This window comes from Sus scrofa, chromosome 4 (genome assembly GCF_054392235.1).
Source record: "Sus scrofa isolate SSC_HxYL_T2T_F1_AM1 chromosome 4, Sscrofa_HxYL_maternal_Yorkshire_Landrace_v2.0, whole genome shotgun sequence".
NCBI lineage: Eukaryota > Metazoa > Chordata > Mammalia > Artiodactyla > Suidae > Sus > Sus scrofa.
Window position 1 is genome coordinate 41971956 of NC_139386.1, and position 24148 is coordinate 41996103.

The 24148-nt window shown below is 38.7% G+C and overlaps 1 protein-coding gene across 16 annotated transcripts in view; it reads right to left on the bottom strand.

Moving 5' to 3' along the window:
* The window catches only part of DPY19L4 (dpy-19 like 4), a 223152-nt gene that overhangs the window by 19857 nt on the left and 179147 nt on the right, over positions 1 to 24148 (bottom strand). For 6 of the 16 annotated variants that reach the window (XR_014843577.1, XR_002343211.2, XR_014843576.1 and 3 more), the window contains exons 7-14: positions 21902 to 22025; positions 15966 to 16100; positions 11914 to 12045; positions 11719 to 11817; positions 10955 to 11028; positions 5977 to 6135; positions 4299 to 4418; positions 75 to 195 (exon numbers count right to left, since the gene is read on the bottom strand). Coding sequence is in view for 4 of the 16 variants with exons in the window: in XM_001926300.7 (XP_001926335.1) it covers positions 75 to 195; positions 4299 to 4418; positions 5977 to 6135; positions 10955 to 11028; positions 11719 to 11817; positions 11914 to 12045; positions 15966 to 16100; positions 21902 to 22025 (964 nt within the window). In the remaining 12 variants the exon portion in view is untranslated. Of the gene's footprint in view, positions 1 to 74; positions 196 to 4298; positions 4991 to 5410; positions 6136 to 10954; positions 11029 to 11718; positions 11818 to 11913; positions 12046 to 15965; positions 20221 to 21901; positions 23583 to 24148 lie in introns of all 16 variants that reach the window. The other 10 variants (XR_014843579.1, XR_014843573.1, XR_014843580.1 and 7 more) reach the window with 6 other exon arrangements.

Here is a 24148-nt window from a genome sequence, read left to right on the forward strand (position 1 = left end):
TTGTATTCAATGTGGTTTCCATTCATACAACTGGAGGAGAAACAAGTACTTAACACAAAATAACAATGACTCACCAACAATACTGGATGTACAGTCCGTAATCGAAGCCACTTGAAAAGTGTCATCCAAAGTTCAGGAGAACATACACCAAACGCTGCTAACATGCACACGTAAGGAGTCCAGAGGTATTTCAAGCTGGAAAAGACAAAAAGAGTCATATTGAGCTATCCTATGAACATCATTATTATCTGATTTCTCTTTTCTGAGTTCTTCCTATACTCATAAAACTACCACAATGTTGAGGGAGAATGAACAAACTTAGCCTCTAATTTTCAGCCCCGTATTTATTTACTTCTAAAGTAATCGAGACATGTGGGTCACTGAAATGAGGATGAAATAAGACATTAGTATAGATGAGCTATAATAAAATTATACACCTGGAGAGAATATAAACTGTTATACTTTTTCAGAAGGCAATTTGACGGAACCTATGGAAATTTAAAATATTCCAAGATTATCCCATTTCTAGAAATCTAGCCTACAGATATATTAGCTTAAATGTATAAAGATAAAAACACATGGCTTTAACTGCAGTATTTTTTTTTTTCTTTGTACTGTTGTGCCTGTGCACATGGAAGTTCTAGGCTAGGGGTCGAATCAGAGCGACAACTGCCTGCCTACGCCACAGCCAGAGCAACACGGGATCCAAGTCACTGTGAGCTGTGGTGTAGGCTACAGACAAAGCTCGGATCCTGCATTGCTGTAGCTGTGGAGTAGGCCAGCAGCTAAAGCTCTGATTCCACCCCCTAGCTTGGGAACTTCCATATGCTGCAGGTGTGGCCCTAAAAAGACAAAAGTTTTATATAAAGTCTAGAGTCATGTGAAACAAATAGACCAATTGGACAGAATGTACTTAAGGTTTAAAAAAATGAATAATGGAATTCCCTTGGGTGCAGTGGGTTAAGGATCCGGCGTTGTGACTAGCAGCTCAGGTTGCTCTTGTGGTGCAGGTTTGATCCCTGGCCCGAGAACTTTCGCATGCTGCAGTGTGAGAAAAATAAAGAATACTGACTTGGGCTTGGAAAAAAATAATGGATGCCTACAGAATACATATTGCTAAGACAGAGGAACTGCGTTAGTTTCCTCTGGTCAACAAATATCTCCTCCTATTTCCCCATTTCTGAAAATACCCAGCTATTCTTCCAGTCAGCCAGAATCACACTAGAGTCTGGTTTACAGCTCCAGAGGACACCATTCACATTGAATTATGTGTATATGACACCCCTCAGAACACAAACTTTCCACCCTCTATACTGGATCATTTATGTCAATCCACCGATTTCTTTGCATCCATCCCTTCCTTACCATTTTATTGCAATAACCAGCTAATTAACAGCTCCACTTTTAGATTCTCTTCCAATTCAATCAAATGCCAGATGAATCTTTTTCAAACATAACTATAAAAAGACATATTCTGTTCAAAAATCTTTAGTTTCCCAATACCTACAGAAATAAATGACAACTCATCTAAATCATTTTCTAGGCACTTTAAAATATGGCCCTGATTCACCTTTTCAGTTTTTTCTTGTACTACTTTCCTAAATGGTTCCAGCCAGAGTTTGTAGAACAGTTGTAGCGTTTCCATCCTGTAATGCACATAAGTTTCTCCCCATAGTACAACTGCACCCCTCTCTAGTTGCTGTCTTAGCCTCTGATTCCATTTAGAGTCAGGTTCCTTGAAGTCCAGTCCTTGAAGTTATCTCTTTTTCCTCACCTAATCTACCCTCTCTCATGAGATTCTTTAAAAACTCCTTCTTTGGCTTCTGAGTTGCAACTCTTCCTAGGATCCCTCTACCACAGCCCTACAACTACTTACTGAGTTTTTAATTCTCAAATGTTTTAATTTTGGCCCCTTTCAGTCCATCTCCATTGCTACCCACTTCTAGATTCTATTATGATATCTTCTCGACTGGTTTATCTTCCTCTAATCTTGTTTTTCTCAAACTTTTGTCAATCATTGCTGCCAAAGAGATCTTCCTAAAATGCAAATTTGATCATGTCAAATTTCTGCTTAAAACACTCGATCTGTTCCCTGCTTATTTTTCTAGACATATTTCTTCTACTTCCTTCACATTTATCCCATACTACTGGTTCCCAAAGAATACCTCTTTTCCCCAGATTATTATACAAATACACACACATACAGTGGCACACAAGAAAACTGACAGTCTGGCCAATCTCTGTTTATCTCTCAAGACTGTGGTCTCATTTAGAAAATCATCCATAAGCTGACTTCCCCTATCTATCTACAAGTGAGTCAGTAACTCTTATCCCCAACTGCTCCTCCTCATGGCAGTGATTTTTCTGATTGGTGAGGGTAAGGTCAGATAATCAATTGGGAATACTTAACTCAAACACTTCCAGGCTTCCATTTTTTTGGATCTTCCTTTTGCAACATGGGTGAATATATGGGTGGAAGAAGCTTCCCAAGGCTCTACCCATTCAAGAGCAGAAGGCCTAGAATTTGAGACTAACCTCAATCTAGGGTGGAAGATACTGGAAGTCCTTTTGGTCACATATGAACAAGTGTTCTCCTGAAGTTCTCCTGTGGTGCAGCAGGTTAGGGATTTGGCACTGTCACTGCAGCAGCCCAGGCTGCTGCTGCAGTGCGGGTTCAGTCCCTGGCCTGGGAACTTCCACATGCTGCAGGAGCATCAAGGAACAAGAGAGGAAGGAAGGGAGGGAGGAAAGAAGGAAGGAAAAGTATTCTCCAATGCAACTTTTATCAGAATCAGAATCAGAATCATCCTGATGACCAAAATATATTTCTCATATATACTTGGTGTTTGGCCAAAGTTCCTGGCTCATGGCTTCCCCAAACTTGGAATTTCCTAAGTGCTGAGAGCCTAAAGGTATCTTTTACTTTGTTAATGAAGTGACTTGTGGAAAGCAGCTAAGGCTAAGAGCTGGTTGCCAGGGAAGTCAACCACAAGATTAGAGGCTTGAAACTTTCAGTCCTACCCTCAAACCTCAGGAGGCTGAGTTCACCAATGGCCAATGCTTTAATCAGTTGTGCCTATGTAATGAAGCCTCCAGAAAAACCCAAAAAGGAGAGGGTTCAGAGAGCTTCTTGGTTGGTGAACACATGGAGATTTGGGAATAGTGGCACGTGGAGAGAGAACCTCCAAGACCTTTCCCCGTACCTTTCCCTATGCAAATATTCCATGTGGCTGTTCCTGATTTATATCCTTTTGTTTTTTTGGGTTTTGGCGGGTTTTTTTGTCTTTTTGCCTTTTCTAGGGCCGCTCCCGCGGCATATGGAGATTCCCAGGCTAGGGGTTGAATCGGAGCCGTAGCCACCGGCCTACACCAGAGCCACAGCAGCGCGGGATCCGAGCTGCATCTGCGACCTACACCACAGCTCACGCCAACACCAGATCCTTAACCCACTGAGCAAGGCCAGGGATCGCAACCTCAAGGTTCCTAGTCGGATTCGTTAACCACTGTGCCACGACTGGAACTCCTGATTTATATCCTTTTGTAATAAACCAGTAATCTAGTAAGCAAAATGTTTCTCTGAGTTCTGTAAGCCTTCTAGTAAATTAATCAAATCCCAGGAGGGGGTCTTGGGAACCTCTGACTTACAGCTAGTTGATCAGAAACACATGTAACAATCTGGACTTGGAACTGGTCTGAAGAGGTGGGGGGAGCCCTGTAGAACTGAACCCTAAGCCTGTGGATTCTGATGCTATCTCCAGGTCGGTGGTGTCAAAATTGAGCTGAACCGAAGGATACCCCGTTGGTGTCCAGGGAATTGTTTGTCGGTATGAAGAAACCTCTTACCCCCATTGAAAGTGGGTGCTCAAACCATTTTATACTCCTGTGTCTTATTTCTTATCTGAGTCAAACTTCAAAGAAAAAGGTATCATTTGTTGAACCCTCATCCTTAGATCACCATTTACTTCTCCTTCACTTATCAAAGTTGTAGTTTTATTTTTGTGTGATTAACATGTCACCTTCATTAGTCCATAAGTCACTTAAAGTCAGAGACTGCTGTGTACTTTTGTTCACCACTGTACCCAAGCACCTAGCACAATACTTGGCCCTTGGAAGATGTTTAGCAGTTTTTGAGCAAATAAATGAATATGTAAATATCAGTTCATTGTACCATAAAAACCTCTCTAAACGTTAGTTATATTACGTTTTTTGTTTTTGTTTTATAAATGTATTCTTGAAAGTATCCACTTAGAAAAAACAATTCTTTGTAAAAACAAATGGATCAAATAAAGTATACTTACCCTTCTATAACCATTGCAAGAGAGCCCAATAAAATAGTGTGAATCACATGATAAATGATTTCTGGCCTTTCTCCAATTCGCCCATCTTCAAGTGTAATAGTTTCTTTCAGGGACTTACCACTAGAGAAAGAAATGTGTTTTTTTACTACTTCAAAAATATTTATTTGAAAAATCAAAGATCTTTAATCTCATAAAAAATACAGGTAGTTCTTAAAATGTGAAAGTATATTCTGGCCAAATACCTAACTTACATATCTCCAAGTCTTTAAAAATGGCTTTTCAAACATGAAGACAACTGACTCTATGAAGATTAAATATAAAAGTTCGGGAAATATAATTAAAAAAAAATTTATAGTTTGGGGGGTGGGTGGATGTGCTTGGGTTGTGGGATGGAAATCCTGTGAAATCAGATTGTTACGATCATTATACAACTACAGATGTGATAAATTCATTTGAGTAATAAAAAAAATGAAAAAAAAATTTAGGTTCCTTTTCTGAGACCAAATTATCACTGAACTAGTGACTACTAAATCAATACAGTTAAATCACAATTTGAAAAACTAAATTCTCAAAATTAAGATACTATCAGGAATCCCCATTATGGATCAGTGGTAATGAACCTGACTAGTATCCATGAGGATGCAGGTTCCATCCCTGGCCTTGCTCAGTAAAGGGTTAAGGATCCGATGTTGCTGTGAGCTGTGGTGTAGGTTGCAGACGCAGCTCGGATCTCAAGTTGCTGTTGCTGTGGCTGTGGCCTAGGCCAGGAGCTGTAGCTCCAATTGTACCCCTAGCCTGGGAACCTCCATATGCCAAGACTGCGGCCCTAAAAAGCAAAAAAATTAAATTAAAAAAATAAAATAAAATAAAATCACTTACACTACTAGCCTCATTTAAGTAGAAGAAATTTTTTGTACAGTAAGTAAAAAATCTGAGTAAATCAGTAAATGAGTCTGTAAAGGTTTAACTGATTATTTAAATATTATTCCTGCATTAAAAATGGACATTACCAGAGTTCCCATCGTGGTTCAGCGGAAACAAATCCGACAGGAACCATGAGGTTGGGGGTTCGATCCCTGGCCTCGCTCAGTGGGTTGAGGATCTGGTGTTGCCGTGAGCTGTGGTGTAGATCGAAGACGCAGCTCAGATCCCACATTGCTGTGGCTATGGTGTAGGCTAGCAGCTATAGCTCCGATTAGACCCCTAGCCTGGGAAACTCCATATGCCACAAGTGTGGCCCTAAAAAGCAAAAAAAAAAAAAAAAAAAATTACATTACCAGAGTTCATACTATGATGCAGTGGGTTAAGGATCAGTTGTTGCCTCTGCAATAGCTTGGGTCCCTGCTGAGGCATAGGTTTGATCCCTTGCTCAGTGCAGTGGGTTAAGGATCTGGCATTGCTGCAGCTGTGGCACAGATCACAACTGTGGCTTGGATTTGATCCCTAGCCCAGGAACTTCCACATGCTGTGAATACAGCCAAAAAAAAGGACATTACATATTTAGATATATAAGCTTATATTTGAGTTTTATCTGGATAGCTTATAATGATATTTTACATACTGATAAAGAGAGAATTGAGTTAGCTTTCAAACATACAAATATTGGAAGGATATTAAAGTTTTATATATTTCCATAATTTATTAATTAGTAATATTATTGGTTCTCCTAGGTACTTACCTAATTCTCCGAAAAATAACTTGAATCATAGAAAGAAAACAAATAACTAACACTAAAATATAAAAAGGTAATAAAGAAGACTGTGTCAATCGCAAAAAAAAATCTTGAGATGGTGCCTGAAGAGATTCTTGACATAGGAGCCAATTCATTGTAAAATTCCTACAGAAAACAAAAAACGTGATATTAATATCACAGATGTTTTAAAGTTCTGAACGTAAAAGTACTTTTTATCTTAGTAAAAACTAAGACAAAACAAATTTCCTAGATCCATTTATTATAAGAGCCAGGTCATATCCTTGACAAATGAAAAGAGCAGCACTAGTAACCCTCTTCAACAAACTGCCCTCATAAATTTTATTTTATTATTTGCTTTTTAGGGCCGTACCTGAGGCATATGGAGGTTCCCAGGCTAGGGGTCTAGTATGAGCTATAGCTGCCGGCCTACACCACAGCCACAGCAACTCGGGATCCAAGCTGTGTCCAAGACCTACACCACAGCTCATGGCAACGCCAGATTCTTAACCCACTGATGGAGGTCAGGGATCGAACCAGCAACCTCATGGTTCCTAGTCGGATTTGTTTCCCCTGCACCACAATGGGAACTCCCCTAATAAATTTTAAAGTGCTACTTTTGTGATCCAGCAATGTGACCATCTCTAGAACTCAATACAGTTTTAAGGGAGTTTTACTTTCTATTTTTATCTGGAAGACAACAAGAATTCATCCATCTAACCTCTATATCTACACTGTATAGTATCCACTAGCCACATATACCTATTAGCACATGAAATGTGGCCAGTGCAAATGGAGGTGTACTTTAAGCACAAAATACACCCTGGACTTCAAAGATAAAAAAGAGTGAAAAAGGGAATTTTTTTCTAAATTATATCTCATTAATAATTTTCATATAATTTACACTTTAAAATATTTTTAATAATGTTAAAATACATTAAAATTAAATTTACAGAGGTCTCTGGTGGCATAGTGAGTCAAGGATCCAGCATCATCGGTGCAGGGGCTCAAGTTGCTGCCATGGTGTGGGTTCGATCCCTGGCCCAAAAACTTTTATATGCTGTGGGCACAGCCAAAAAAAAAACCTTTAAATTGACTTGTTTCTTCTTACTGTTTTTGTTTGTTTGTTTGTTTGTTTTTGCTTTATAGGGCCGCACTTGCGGCATATGGAAGTTCCCAGGCTAGGGGTCCAATTGCAGCTATAGCTGCCAGCCTATGCCACAGCCACAGCAACGCCCAGATCCTTAACCCACTGAGCGAGGCCAGGGATAGCACCTGCAACCTCATGGATCCTAGTCAGGTTCATTACCAGTGAGCCACAATGGGAACTCCCTCTTCTCACTGCTTTTAATGTGGCTACTAGAAAATTACATATATAACTAATGTTACATTGAGTTAACTGGAGTTTGTTTGGGTTTCCTTTTGCCTCCCATGGCATGCTGAAGTTCCTAGGCCAGGGACTGAACCTGAGCCACAGTAGTGACCTGAGCCTCTGCAGTGACAATGCCAGATGCTTAACCTGCTGCACCTCAAGGGAACTCCCTAAAGTTACATTGTTGTTGGACAACCCAGTTTTATACTGATAAATGTTTCTCAACTAGGGCCTTTTTCAAAAAGAGGTATCTAATTATTAGGACAGAAATCATAAAATTTGAAATGTAAGCTTTACAAGCTATAAGAATCAGAATAAACTTTTTTTTTTCACCCAAAGCTAAATGTGATCGACAAGACTTTTAGTTATATGTAGTTTTATCTACATTCTTACTCCTAATTCATCTTCAACTTCCATTCAGTCCTCAAATTCCTAGCCCTGGGGAGGGAGGTAAGAGATGGAGTGATGTTCAGGAATGCTCAGGTATTGAGAATGTTTCACAAATCACTGGGTTTAAAGTAAAAGGTTAAAGTTTCACAGTGTGTCAAATAGCCATACAACTGTATCAAAGAGGTTGTTATCAAAATATTTCATATGTACTGGAGTTCCCATCACAGCTCAGTGGTAATGAATCCAACTATTATCCATGAGGATGCAGGTTCGATCCCTGGCCTCGCTCAGTGGGTTGAGGATCCAGCATTGCTGTGAGATGTGCATAGGTCACAGACTTGGCTTGGATCCCACGTTACTGTGGCTGTGGTGTACGCCAGTTGCTACAGCTCCAATTTGACCCCTAGCCTGTGAACTCCCATATGCCAAGGGTGTGGCCCTAAAAAGCAAAAAAAAAAAAAATTATACCTACAACAAAATCACCTACTTTTTAAAATCTGCCTATTAAAGTTACTAATTCTGTAAGATCAAATTCAACTCTTAATTTAATGAATAGTTTTTCCATAACTCCTAATCTCAATCTTTCTTTCTCCATATTCCCATGGCACTTTAATTATCCCTGTATTATAGTGCTTAATACAATGTGCCATGTATTAGACTGTAGTCATTTTTGTATCCCCCAGAATACCTGGCCCAGTATCTTGCACATTAAATGAATATTTATTAACATTTCCTTAGTGGTTCTTAAAAGTCTATCTCAACAGAAATGTTTCCTGAAATTCTGGTGAACTATAAAATCCTGAGTCCCAGTTGGCATGATGAGCATAATGCACTTACTATTTATACCATCCATGCCATTAATTGTATAAAAACTATTTAATGAGCTGGCAATAACCTTAAGGACAAGGGACCAAGTCTTAATCTTAAAATACCTAGTGTAATACCTTGTGAAGCCAATCTAGTAGTACCTGACAAGCAGAACAAAAGAGCACTATACAACATGAACTAAGAAACACTGGAGAAAAGAAGCCCTTAATCCGAGGCTCATACTAGAGTCTTCCAAGGTTAAAGAGAAAGTCAGTGAAAAGGCCTGTCAATTCTGGAGGTCTCTACATCAAATGCTTTCACTGACATATATGTGGAATCTGAAAAACGGGACAGAATGAACTTCTTTGCAGAACAGATACTGACTCACAGACTTTGAAAAACTTATGGTCTCCAAAGGAGACAGTTTGGGGGGGTGGGGGGATGCGCTGGGGTTGTGGCTTGGAAATCCTATAAAAGCGGATTGTGATGATCATTGTCCAACTATAAATGTAATAAATTCGTTGGGTAAACAAACAAACAATTCTGGAGGTCTCTAACCAATTTTTACTAGTTGCCTGTTGAGTGTCAGGTCTATATATATATACACGTGAAAAAGACACAGTCCCTACCTTTATAAAGTATATATGGCCTCCTAAAGGATCCTTTTATCTTAGTAGCAAGCTATATATGATTTACACTTTAGATTTATCCAGTGTTTAAGCTATGTCAAACATTTGGCTAACAGTGATATATCACGACATGAAATTCTATGCACACCATCTAAAATCCCATGTAATCACAGCAAATGACTGTAATATGAACTAGAGAAAAGTATAGGTAAATATACATTTTCTGTTGTGCAAGTGGACTCTATCTGTACATGAAACCATTTATTTCATTTCAGACTTAAAATGACCAAAAATAAAAGCTACAACAATATTCCAGAATTTCAGAAGTTAGTTCCTGGCCCAATTTAACCAAAAACAAAAGGTATAACAATATCTAACTAAAAACGAAAGGTACAACAATACTCTAGAACTGCAGAAGTTAGCTCCTGGCCCAATCTACCATTATGATGCTAAGACGGGATTCTTTGCTAAAAAATAAATATCTTACTACTCGTCCTTTTTTTTTTTTTTTAAATGTAGATTTGGAGTACATCATGAACTTTTTTCCTAAATTGAACTATAGTTGCTTTACACTCATACTCTTTTGCTTTTATTAATTTCATACTCTTCTTAAAAATAAGCATTTTTGGAGTTCCCGTCATGGCTCAGTGGTTAGCAAACCCGACTAGCATTCATGAGGACACAGGTTCGAACCCTGGCCTCGTTCAGTGAGTTAAGGATCCAGCATTGCTGTGAGCTGTGGTGTAGGTCACAGATGTGGCTCAGGTCCCATGTTGCTGTGGCTCTGGTGTAGGCTGGCAGCTATAGCTCCAATTTGACCCCTAGCCTGCAACCCTCAAAGACAAAAAGACAAATAAATAAATAAATAAAAATTAAAAATTAAAATAAGCATTTTGGTAGTTACTGGTTAAAATTTCCTTGGTTCTTTATTCATTTAGATATTTAATTTATTCTGACCTTAGATTATATCATCTTTCCTCATCAAAGGCGAAAGTAGCTTCAACACACTGTGATGCTATTGAAGCTTATGTATATCTAATTTTGTTGTTGTTGTTGTTTGTTTCTTTCTTTCTTTTGTCTTTTCAGGGCCGCACCCGCGGCATATGGAGGTTCCCAGGCTAGGGGTCTAATCGGAGCTACAGTTGCCGGCCTACTCCATAGCCATAGCAACACCAGATCCAAGCCTCGGCTGTGACCTATACTACAACTCATGGCAGCACTGGATCCTTAACCCACTGAGGGAGGTCAAGGATGGAACCCATAACTTCACAGTTCCTAGTTGAATTCATTTCTGCTGCGCCACACAGGAAATCCAGATATATCTAATTTTAAAAGACCCAAATGAAGGAGTTCCCACTGTGGCTCAGCAGTAATGAATTCGACTGGTATCCATGAGGACTCGAGTTTGATCCCTGGCCTTGCTCAGTGAATTAAGGATCTGGTGTTGCTGTGAGCTGTGGTGTAGGTTACAGATGAGGCTTGGATCCCACTTGCTGTGGCTGTGGTGTAGGCTGGCAGCTGCAGCTCTGATTCAACCCCTAGCCCGGGTACTTCCATATACCACGGGTACAGCCCTGAAAAGACAAATAAATAAATAAAGACCTAAATGAGATATTTTTTGAACGAGAAAAGTATTAATGACATATTTCTTTTAGCTATTATAATATCCCGCATTATTTTCTAAGAGGTATGTAATTAGGTGTGTACCCCCTTCTTTAATTATTTCTGCTCTTTATCTTCTAACTGGTATAGAGTTAAGTAAACTTACTTAGTCATATTTAGCCCAAATTTTACTTCAAGAAATTTCAGCATATGTCCATTTTCTTTGTGTGGGACAAACATCTGGAGGAGAAAAACATTAGTCACAATCAAGAACTATTAGCTATGCTTACAGCAAATATGCTTTTGTCCAATACTAGAAACAGAAAACACAGCAAGATTATAAAACCAAAAATATGAATTAAATAATACATGGTGTAATGAAGGAGATTTATTCTTGTAAGTCGATCACATTACCTTATAGTTAAGTATAACGGGGTAGTGGTTCAGATCTGGTATAATTTGTATAATCTGGTATAATAAGTATATTTGCTGTGGCCGTGGTGTAGGCCAGCAGCTGTAGCTCTGATTAGACCCCTGGCCTGGGAACCTCCATATGCCATGGGTGTGGCCCTAAAAAGTAGAGGAAAAAAAAAAGATTTCAACCTTATCCCACCTGGCTTAAATAACTTACCCACTCTTTTGAACATAAATTTTACTCATCTGAATTTATTCCATATATTACTTAGTTGAATAATGATAATATTTTAAATTAAACAAAAATAAAGGTAATTATTTTAAAGTATAACTAGAAAAGAACCAGATCCTCTTTTCTCATCTAGTATATGAGGTATGGTTATTGCTCAAGAACAAATTTTACTGTACAAATTCTATATTATCTTGCTATCCCATCATTCTCATTAAACTTTACTCTAGGATATTTCATTATTCATTTTAATCTGCTACATGCATCTGAAATACAGGGTTACATACCTTCATTATAACATTCAGGGTCACTGTCAGAGTACACACCAAGTAAAAATTTATTACTTTCATTATTTTGGCTACGAAAGTTTCTTTTTTCACATTCAGCTATGCAGTGGGGGGAAAAGCAAAGAAGTGAGGTTTAAAAAAAATTAACAACTTAAAAGTTCACCCCAAGAATGATAAAAAGGTAATTCTAATTACCTGAAGGCACTTAGCAAGCATTAAGGCTACTACTAAACTTAATAAAGGAGACACCAACAAAGCTGAATTCTCGAACTGCAGTAAATATCCCAGAAAGAGAGAAAATATATAGATTCTATAAACTTCATGAACCTGTTGAGACAAAAATAAAATGAATGAGAATAAAATGTATTTTATTGTACATGTTTTCACTAGTTTTGTTCAGAATACACTTGACTACAATTATAAAGTAAATGCTCTACTACAATTTTGGACAGTATTGTACAAATGTTCAATTTGTATTTTTAATGTCATGGGATACAATAAATTATCACTTTCTTCTTAGAAAGAACTCTCCACAAAGAAAACGCTTTAACACTATGGATATCTAAATCAGACTGGAAGAATCTTCTTTAATCCCAGGCTCTGACTCAATATCACTTGGTGGTCTGTTATTAAAATCCATCTATGCAATATCAAACTGAATAAATAAAAAATCATGATCTTTAGCAGCAGTTCCCAAAACCTACCCAGTGAAAATATACTGCCATGAAATGTAGCACCACAGAAAAGTATTTTTGCACTTGGTCCCCTTAACAGTGAGAATAAGAAAGTTAAATTCAATTTCCTAATAGAAGATCTCCCAGGAAAGTTTTACGTCTTACCAGATTTCTTTTCTAAAATTCAATGGTATAATTTAATCTACCATAAAATGAATTCCTTTTAGAAAGGGAAAAACTAAGACAAAATATAGGCATTAGTGGAGGTGGGGGTGAGGGGAATCAAAAAGCAGAGATGTTAAAAGCTAAAACAAACCAAAAACCAGGAGTTCCCATTGTGGCTCAGTGGTTAACAAATCCGACTAGGAACCATGAGGTGGTGGGTTCGATCCCTGCCCTTGCTCAGTGGGTTGAGGATCCGGTGTTGCCAAGAGCTGTGGTTGTTGTTGCAGACGCAGCTTGGATCCCAGGTTGCTGTGGCTCTGGTGTAGGCTGGCGGCTACAGCTCTGATTTGACTCCTAGCCTGGGAATCTCCATATTCCGCAGGAATGGCCCAAGAAATGGCAAAAAAGACCAAAAAAAAAAAAAAATCCCTAAAAAAGCCAAAGCTATTTTTTTAGAAAGATATCTCACTGCTGGGAGGCTGAAGCAATGACAAGGAGGGCACAATGGGATCTTCTGGGTGCTGACCATGTTCTATTTCTTTGTTTCAGCTGCTGGTTCTCTTAACCCCAAACCTATTCCTCTATCTCCTACCTCAGTGCTGGGGCCAGCCTCTGCAATATACATTTCAGCTTTTCCATATGGCCCCCTATTAAGTGGGGGCCAAAGTGCCAGCAAGAGATTACAAGGTTGGGGAGAACAGGGGTGAGGTTCCTTCCTGCTGCTTACAGTTTCTAGGAGCATCACCTCAGCAATGCTCCTTCAGTCCACAGTAATCCCTGCTTGTTAGAGCAGCTGGATACAGCTGTGGTTTGTCTAAATACTTGAAGAACCAGCTTAATCACAGATACCCCAGGACCAGCTGGCCAGAGTCCTATTCCCAGAAGTCTGGGTCCCATTTCCACAGGGCTCTTCTTTCTAGTTCAGAGACACTAGCAAAGCTGTGCAGTGGCCCCTCCTCAGAAGCCTAGGTTTCTAGGCTTCAGCTGCATGGGGTCCCTCTAAGGTTCTAAGTTTTCTTTTTTTGCTTTCGTCTTTTTAGGGCCCCAACCACGGCATATGGAAATTCCCAGGCTAGGGGTTGAATTGGAACTGTAGCTGCTGGCCTACACCACAGCCACAGCAATGCGGGATCCAAGCCACATCTGTGACCTACACCACAGCTCATGGCAATGCTGGATCCTTAACCCACTGAGTGAGGCCAGGGATCAAACCCACGTCGTCATGGATGCTAGTTGGGTTCGTTAACCGCTGAGCCACGATGGGAACTCCTTTTTTTCTTTTTTATAAGGCTGCACCTGTGGCATACGGAAGTCCCCAGGCCGGATCAAATCTGAACTGCCACAGCCACAGCCCCAGCAATGCCAGATCCGAGCTGCATCTGCAACCTACAGCACAGCTCACAGAAAGCTGGGATCAGTAACCCACTGAATGAGGCCAGCGATCAAACCTGCATCCTCACGGACACTATGTCACATTCTTAACCCAATGAGCCACAACGTGGACTCCCTAACCTTCTAAGTTTTAATAATTCCAAATTCTTCCTTTGATCCCTTGGCTTTAGGGGTTGCAGCTGCTTCTTGCAGTTGCTACCTCTATAATATTTCCAGGTTCTTAATATCCTTTCAATTAACAAGTTAACAATTTTCTACTTGGTTAATGATTCTTTATATTATATTCTATTAAAATAGTCTAAATGTTGGAACTGAATACGATTCCAAACCATCTGAGTATATGGAATAAAGAAAAGGAAGAGAAGAGCAAGAAGATCCTCAAATTTCTGGCTTAGAAAACATATTAAATACTTAATAAATACTTATAAATGAAGAAAAGATAAGAAAGGGCATAATAGGGAGTTCCCATTGTGGCTCAGCAAATTAAGAACAAAACTACTATCCATGAGGATATAGGTTTGATCCCTGGCCTCACTCGGTGGGTTAAGGATCTGGGATTGGCGTGAGTTATAATGTAGGTCGCAGACGTGGCTCGGATCTGGCACTGCTGTGGCTGTGGTGTAAGCGGGCAGCTACAGTTCCAATTCAATCCCTAGCCTGGGAACCTCCATATGCTGCAGGTATGGCCTTAAAAAGAGAGAGAAAAAAAAGAAAGAGGGCAAATAAGAAAAAGATAAACAAAGGAACCAAATGTTTATGGGAACATTTAACTACTGATACAACCATGCTGGGAAAGGCTTGGTTGGTATTTCTAGTTAGATTGAATATTCACATATCCTTTGACTTGTAATTCTACAATGAGGTATATATTCTAGAAAAATCCTGCACTTCTGTGCCAGGTGACATGTATAAGAATGCTTAAAGGAGTTCCTGTGGTGGCTCAGCAGTTAACAAACCTGACTAGTATCCATGAGGACGCCGGTTTGATCCCTGGCCTCACTAAGTGCGTTAAGGATTCAGCTTTGCTATGGTTGTGGTGTAGGCCTCAGCTGCAGCTCCAATTCAACCCCTAGCCCGGGAACTTCCACATGCCACAGGTGTAGCCATAAGAAGAAAAAAAATGACAAAGGAAAAGAAGGAAAGAATAAACAAAATTTGATACGTTAGCCTGTGTTGGGAAAGGAACAGGATATTACTGGGAAAGAGAAGAGGGGCTTCTGAGGTATTCGTATGCTCCATTTCTTGCCCTGGGTGTTCAAATATTAATTTTTCTTCTATATACTATATATACAAAATACATATACTCTTTTGTAACATGTTCTATATTTTATATAAGACAAAAAAAAGATATGTTTCATAGATATATATTTTTTCAAGAAACAGAAAAGGAAGATGGAGAGATGGCTAAAAATAGAAAGCAAGTGGTGACTTTGGCTAAGCAGACCATGTTTAAGGGAAGTTCAAAGTGTTTCTACAAGGACAAGGGTAGAATGGGTTTAGCGATTTTTTGAGTAGAATTATAAATCAGAGCTTATTAAAACACTTCAGGGAGATCCCTGGTGGCTCAGTGGGTTAAGGATCCAGGGTTATCACTGCTGTGGCATGGGTTCGATACTTGGCCTGTGAACTTCTACATGCCATGGGTATGGTAAAAAAAAGAAAAAAAAAAATTTTAAATAAACCTGGGAGTTCCCATTGTGGCTCAGTGGTTAACAAATCTGACTAGCAAACACGAGGACGCAGGTTCGATCCCTGGTGTTGCCATGAGCTGTGGTGTAGGTCGCAGACATGGCTTGGATCTGGTGTGGCTGTGACTGTAGTATAGGCCAGCAGCTATGGCTCCAATTTAACCCCCAGCCTGGGAACCTCCATATGCTGCAGGTGTGGCCCTAAAAAAGCAAAAAAAAAAAAAAAAAAAAAAAAAAAGGAATAATAAAATAAAAAATAAGTTTAAAAGTGAATAGTTTTATACAACACTATAAAAACATTCATTCTCAGAATTAAAAACCATAATACCTTGTCACTTTGCTCCAGTGAAAAACTATCTAGCAAGAAGAGAGATATTGCTTGAAGAAACAAGAGATAGTGGCTGTACTCCCACATCATCATAAACGTGTAAGTTGAAGCACTCATCAATAAGTAGCAAAACCTCTAGGGAGAACAAAAGAAAGAAACTAAATATCAACAGCTTTATTAGTATAAAAATCTATAAGGTTGTTACCTCAAATTTTGCACCTTTGTTATTGGTTCCACTTTATAAAATTCTGGAACTTTTTTTGTTGTTTTTTAAATAAATTTTATTGGAGTATAGTTGACTTAGAAATTCATGTCAGTTTCAGGGGTACAACAAAGTAAATCAGTTATACATGTATCAATTCATTTTCAGATTCTTTTCCCACACAGGTTATTATATAGTACTGAATAGATTACCCTGTGCTATACAGTAGGTCCCCGCTACTTATTTTATACATAGTAGTGTGTAATCAATTCCAACCCCCTACCCTCCAGAAACTTTATTTTCAAATCACATATTTATTATCAAATCTTTACATCAGCAATAAAATCCTAATATGTATGACTGGGTCACTGTGCTATTCAGCAGAAAATGGCACAACATTGTAAATCAACTAAACTTTAGTTATAAAAAATAAGATCTTAAACCAAGCTCTCTAGAGAGAAATCAACCATTTGTCCTTAGTCTAACGCTCTCCCAACTGAGCTATTTTGGTGATTTATTCTTAAATGTTCACCACTGAACAGTAAATTAAGGAGATAAAAAAAAATTTTTTTTCTTTCATCCTAAAGGAGATAAAGTAATAAATATGTTTAAATGGTGGTTTTTATTAGACTTGACTGTTGGACTTTATAATGGAAGTAACTCCTTTCACTCTAGATATTATTTTCACCTCCATGGTGCTTCATATCTTTCTAAGAGCTTTCATCTGATTAGTCTATGTCTCAGCCCATCCCACAGCCCATGGAAAAAAAGCCCATTGCTTTTTTCATATCCTCTTAGCAGAGTGTGGCCTTACCTTTCCCCAAAAGCTTGTACTGTCAACCACATAAATTTCTTTCCCTCTACCAAAGTACTAAACACAAGGATTTCACTGCTTTGCCTGACACATCCTGCCTAAAATCAACTCTGTCCTTCCTGATGTATCTCCCAAGTGATCCCGTTTAAGAAACCGAGTCTGTGACAAATCCACTATCCCTTAGCATATAACAATAGTCTCAGCTTCTCCTAGGGATCTGCCTTTTTTTTTTTCCCAATTCCTCCATCAGCCATAGTGTCAAATGACATTGTTCTGATAAGAACAGGAAAAGAGAGGGACAATAAGGGTCAAGTTAAGTAACCTAAGAACTGTGTTCGCTGAATCTTTCAGACTCAGCTGACTATACTCAGTGATAAATTCCAGAGTCAGAAATATCTCAGACCAGGAGTTCCCATCATGGCTCAGTGGTTAACGAATCTGACTAGGAACCATGAGGTTGCGGGTTTGATCCCTGGCCTTACTCAGTGAGTTAAGAATCCGGCGTTGCCATGAGCTGTGGTGAAGGTCGCAGATGCAGCTCAGATCCTGAGTTGCTGTGGCTCTGGCATCACCGGCAGGTGTAGCTCCAATTCGACCTCTAGCCTGGGAATTTCCATATGCCATGGGAGTGGCCCTAGAAAAGGCAAAAAGACCAAAAAAAAAACCCTCAGACCATCAGCAGATATAAGAATTAAAGATTCTTGGAGTTCCCGTCGTGGCACAGCGAAACAAATCTAACTAGGAACCATGAGGTTGTGGGTTCGATTCCTGGCCTTGCTCAGTGGGTTAAGGATCCAGCATTGCCATGAGCTGTGGTGTAGTTTGCAGACATGGCTCAGATCTGGTGTTGCTATGGCTGTGGCATACACCGGCAGCTGTAGCTCCGATTCAACCCCTAGCCTGGGAACTTCTATATGCCACGGGTGTGGCCCTAAAAAACAAACAACAAAAAACAAAGCAAAAACAAAGAATTGATTCTTATATAAGACCAGATAATAAAATGGAAGAGATAGAAAAATCCCACCACTTAATCAAATATCAAGTGTAAGGCCCGGAAGGGTTTATCACTAATAGAATACACAAGCTTCTGCTCTTTTTGTTACCATAGAGAAACTGTTTTGGAAACTTTCCAACATGGAACAAAAGAACTGTAACAACCAGGCCTAAAACCGTTCCTCAGAAAAACCAGTACCAAAAATCAATGAAGGGACAGATCTAGATCTAGCCTAATTAACCTACTGGCCATTTGGCGATTACTTTGGGGATACTACAATATCCGCAAACTACAATATAATGAAACAAACTGCTGACTCCAAGGGTTTATTCTCAATCTATTCTAAGAACATGCAGGGAAAATGCCAGAAATACATATCAAACACAATCTAGACAATGACCTAAGTTTTTCCTTTCTCTGGACATTTTCAAAATTCTGTGCAGTCCTGTCTAACCTTTATCTTTCTCATTTCATTTTCGACCACGTCTTTATCGTCAGCTTTTTAATACATATTACTTAAGTGACATATTATTAAATGGGTTTCAGTAATCAACTGCAGATATCTTAGGATGGCTCCAATACCTGCACAGAAGATCTGAGCTTGATATTCTGATGCAACTGGGATCTTGAGATCTAGCCTCAAGAGTGGGAAGCAAAGGACAAAGTACATGAGTAAAATATACATGTTGCTGTAATATTACTCAGTAATGAAAAGGAGCAAACTACTGATACAAGCAACAACTTGGACCGATGTCCAGGGCATATGGCTGAATGGAAAAAGCCAATCATGAGGGACAAGATACTATAGAATTCCAAAGTTATGTGACAAAATTATAGTGATAGAGAACAGATCAGTGGTTGCCAGAGGTCAGGTGGGTTGTGAGAAAAGTGTGACTGTTAAGGGGTAATCGAAGGGATGAACAGTACGTATACATACATACAGCTTGATTACAGTGATGGTTAATTAAAATTACACATTGTTAAAACTCAAACAACTATACACCCTTTCCTCCAAAAAAAGCTAAAAAGTTATAATAAAAAAGTGTGTATACACACACACACACACACACACACACACACAGTTAGTTTGAAAGTTTAAGATTCACATTAAATTGCAAAAAGAGTATGAGGTCCCAGGTACTCCCTCACTCAGCTTCCCACAAAGACAGTATCTTACAAGACCATAATATACTGTCAAAACCAGGAAACTGACACTGATACAATACTATCAATTCAGGTACAAAACTTCTTTAGATTTCAACACACACACACAAACACGTGTGTGTGTAGGGTAAGTTCAAGGTAAACATAATTGAAGGATTGGACAGTTTTGTTTTTTTTAAAAATCGAGTTTTGAGTTGAGTGGTTAAGAATACACTATTGTTTAACTTGCATTTTTTTCCTGCCATGCTTTCTTAGAATCCTTAATGTTTTACCACTTTAATATCTGTATATAGATAATTTGCTTTTGCACTGTGTACTCTTGAGTACATGAGTGGTTAGTTATAATCAAATAACCAATAAAAACAATTTTTCCCCTTCACCTTAATATTAAGAGAGAAAAAAGGGAAAGAGAGGGAGAGAGAGGGGAGGAGGAAAAATTCTACAGAGTACTTTGAAAATAAAGAAAAATAACTGTGGTCAAATAAAAAGGAAGAAACAAAATGTAAACTAAAATAAGAATATAAGCTATTCTTGGATCCCTTCAAAAAGTAGAGTCCGTGGTAAACAACAGTGAACTGGAAGGAAATACACTTTCCACTGTATATCCAGTTGCACTGACTACATTTTTTTATCATATGTTTAACATAGATGTATTACTTTTTTTAATTTAAAAAAGTAAGAATAAAAAATACTAGAAAGGATAAATATATACATGGCACTGAAAAAAGACATTCAGGAAAATAAAAAAATACATTACAGAAGGGAAAAAACAACTTTACATTTCACACTACCTTTTCTGAAACTCCTTTTAAAATAAATAAGAATGATTTTATTGGCATTCCCATCAAGGCTCAGCGGAAATGGATCTGACTAGTATCCATGAGGACGCAGGTTCAATACCTGGCCTCAGTCAGTGGGTTAGGGATCTGGGCATTGCCATGAGCTGTGGTGTAGGTCACAAACGTGGCCAGGATCCCATGTTGCTGTGGCTGGGATCCCATGTTGCTGTGGCTGTGGTGTAAACCAATGGCTGTGAGTAGGCTTGCAGATGTAGCTCTAATTCAACCCCTAGCCTGGGAACCTCCATATGTCGCTGGTGCAGCTCTAAAAAGACCACATTTAAAAGTTATTTGATTAAGCTTTTTTTAGGCAACAAATCTTTTCATTTAATTCGAAATAATGGTAAAGGAGTTCCCATCGTGGCTCAGTGGTTAATGAATCTGACTAAGAACCATGAGGTTGCGGGTTCGATTCCTGGCCTGGCTCAGTGGGTTAAGGATCCGGCGTTGCCGTGAGCTGTGGTGTAGGTCACAGACGCGGCTCTCGGATGCTGCGTTGCTGTGGCTCTGGTGTAGGCCGGTGGCTACAGCTCCAATTAGACCCCTAGCCTGGGAATCTCCATATGCCGCGGGTGTGGCCCAAGAAAATACAAACATACAAAAAACAAAACAAAACAAAACAAACAAAAAAACAAAATAATGGTAAATACAAAGAAGCATAAACTCTTTTATTCAAAATTTGAAGAACTTAAAAAAAGAAGAAATGAAAAAAAAACAAAAAAAGCAAGAAGTAACATTTTTTTTTTTTAATTTGAAGAACTAGAATGAATAAGCAATGAGATCCTACTGTAGAGCATTGGGAACTATATCTAGTCACTTATGGACCATGATAATGTGAGAAAAAAGAATGTATATATGCATGTGTGACTTGGGTCACCTTGCTGTACAGTAGAAAATTGACAGAACACTGTAAACCAGCTATAATGGAAAAAAATAAAAATCATTTTTAAAAAATTAAAGAAAATAAAATTTGAAGAACTATTCTTCCCTAGGAAAAGGCTGCACCATCTAATAGGAAAACACTCAAAGACTCCCTGACTACTACAGAAAATATTCTTTCTCAGAAAGCTCTTTATATAAACCTAACAAAATAAAGATTACAAATCTGAAATGTATTCTTGTTACTTTAGATAAAAAAAGAAATACAAAAATTGGAATAAAAAGTTTGCTGAGCTCAGGACATCTGTCATCACTGCAAGAAGAATATTTTCCAGAGATTTCAAAAAGGAGCCATAAATTAATCCAATTGCCTAGCCAAGCAGGTCCGTACAGTCTCTTTTTCTAGCCAGGAATTCTTAACCAAGGACAGGCAGACTGCCAAAGGGTTGCCATATTTCAGTCAATTTCAATGTAATTGATTGCCTTTATAATCATATTTATTTTAAGCATTCAAAACCATTATTCTGAGACGAGTCTGTAAACTTCAATTCTGGCAACAACAACAACAACAAAATAAGAATCTAAACTAACTGGGACTGACTCCTGAAGCTCTCTAGCCTCAGTCACAGAAAACATAAGGGTAAACAGAAAATATGCAGTGCTACCACTGCTGTCACTTGTAGTCACTTTCCATCTTCATTAATATTCTTCAACTTGTGATGATTAAAGGCCATCAATGTTCCAGAAGTGAAAAAAATGGTAAAATAACAATGAGGCAGATTAATTTTCAAAATAAGATAATCTTCATATATTTGTCAAGTAACTGCACTAAAACAATATAACATCTCCTTTTTCCTAAAAATAATCTCTGACAGATTACAGAGTAACAATTATAACAAGACAACCTACCTAACTACATCCTTTGTTGTGTAGTATCTAGGTTTCACTGACTACAACTTAACTCTTAATATGATTAGCTTTAAAATTATGTACCACATTTGCAATACATCAGAATTAAGTGTGACAAATAAATCTGTATCTTACCTCTCCATAAGAATTTAAGTTGCTTTTTAAATAGCCTGTAAGTGCAGCAACTTGGCATGCAAAATATGGCAGTGCCCAGTTTTCTCTTAAAGGAATGGAATATTCAACTCTTGTTGTATCTACCCTAAAATAAACCACAGATGAACAACAAAACAGCAAGACATTATATTTGTGCAACACTATACTTTTCAAGGCACTTTTACACAGGTCTCATTGTTCTCCATATCCTGTGAGGTAGCCGTAGATAGAGCCACCATGACCTATCCAGCATCTTTGAACAAACTAATGGTGATTCACCCCTCCCTTACCTCCCAACCAGGAGGACTTAATGCTCCTGTGCCTACTTGATGAACAGATAGGCCTCTGTGAGGACCTGAAAAAGGCATCCTGCTCTGTGCTGACAGAGACTCATGCAGCAACACAGAGCTTGTTGCAGAGAACACTGGGGTTCAGCCCCTACCCTCCCTTCCCTTAACAGATGGCTATCCTTCTCTAGAGCACAATGTGCACTACATAACGAGCAGGCCTGGCAGATCCAAAAGAAATATGAAGCTCGGAGAGTTGATGACTTAAGTCATAAAGCTGGTAGGTGACCCATCCTAATGACAACACCTACCTTCTAATATCTGTTCAATACTCTTTTCAACCAGCAGGTTACCCAGAATTAACAGTACAGTAGTCCTTTATGTGATGGACCTAGAAAGCCTGGAAAACCCCCAGAATCACAAACACAGAATGACTCTGTAGGCTCCTAAATTTCTCCTCGCTCAGTCTGTTGTCTCCCTTGCATATCTTCACACCACAATGGGACTCCGTTTCCAACGATAATTAAATCCAGATTTCGTACATTCAATGGCTATTTCCCACACAAAAAAACAAAGATGCTATTGCTTAAAAATCTTCACGAAAATTGCTGCATAATTCTCCTAATGGAGATGGACACGCTTGCATGTAATTTAGTTAAATCAAACTGTAGTATAGCCATACGATAGGATACTACTTAGCAACAAAAAGGAATGAATTACTGATAACACCCAACATAAACAAATCTCAAACTAATTATGCTGAATTAAAAAACACCCAAAAAACAAAAGTATATGCTGTGTTACTCCATTTATATAAAATTCTAGAAAATGCAAACTAATTTATAGTGATAGAAAGCAGATCACTGGTTTCCTGGGAGTGCAATACGAGCAGAGGTGGGGTAAGAGGAGGAAAGAGGGAGGGATTAGCAAGAAGTACAACAAAACTTTCCGGGGTGATAATGTACATTATATTGATTTTGTTGATGGTTTCACAAGTGTGTCTAAATGCCTAATTATCAATTTGTGTGTTTTAAATATGTTCAGTTTATTCCATGTCAATCCTATCTCAATTAAACTCCTTAAGCATTAGAAAATAATCTGTGTTCTACAAATGTATGTGTAACTGAATATACATACATATTAAAAACATGAAGATCAAATGAAATAAGAGCTGTAAAGAACTTAGGATAGTGCTTATAACCCAGGAAACAGTATTAGATCCCATCTTTTTTTTTTTTTTTTGCTTCGCACCTGAAGCATATGGAGGTTCCCAGGCTAGGGGTCGAATCAGAGCTGTAGCCTCCAGTCTACACCACAGCCACAGCAACTCAGGATCTGAGCTGCGTCTGCAACCTACACCACAGCTCATGGCAACGCTGGATCCTTAACCCACTGAGCGTGGCCAAGGATCAAACCTACATCCTCACAGAAACAACATGGGGTCCTTAACCCACTGAGCCACAGTGGGAACTCTTCCATTGTTTACTTTTAATTCTTTAATGCAGTTGGAATTTATTTTAGTATGTGCGCAATAAGTATTTCTTTTCCAGATTTGATTGTTCCAATACCATTTAGTGAACATCAGGTATTCTAAAGGCCACCTATTTTCATACAATTTTATTTCTAAAAAATTGTGAAAGTTAACTTTCTAAAAGACAAAACAAGAGGGAGTTTCTGTTGTGGCTCAGCAGAAACAAACCCAACTAGTATCCATGAGAATGTGGATTCAATCCGTGGTCTCGCTTAGTGGGTTAAGGATCCAGCGTTGCCACGAGCTGTGGTGGAGGACAAAGATGCAGCTTGGATCCCGATCCCGAATTGCTGTGGCTGTGGCATAGGCTGGCAGTTACAGCTTCCATTTGACTGCAGCCTGGAGCCTGGGAACTTACAGATGCCATACCTGTGGCCCTAAAAAGCAAAAAAAAAAAAAAAAAAAAAAAAA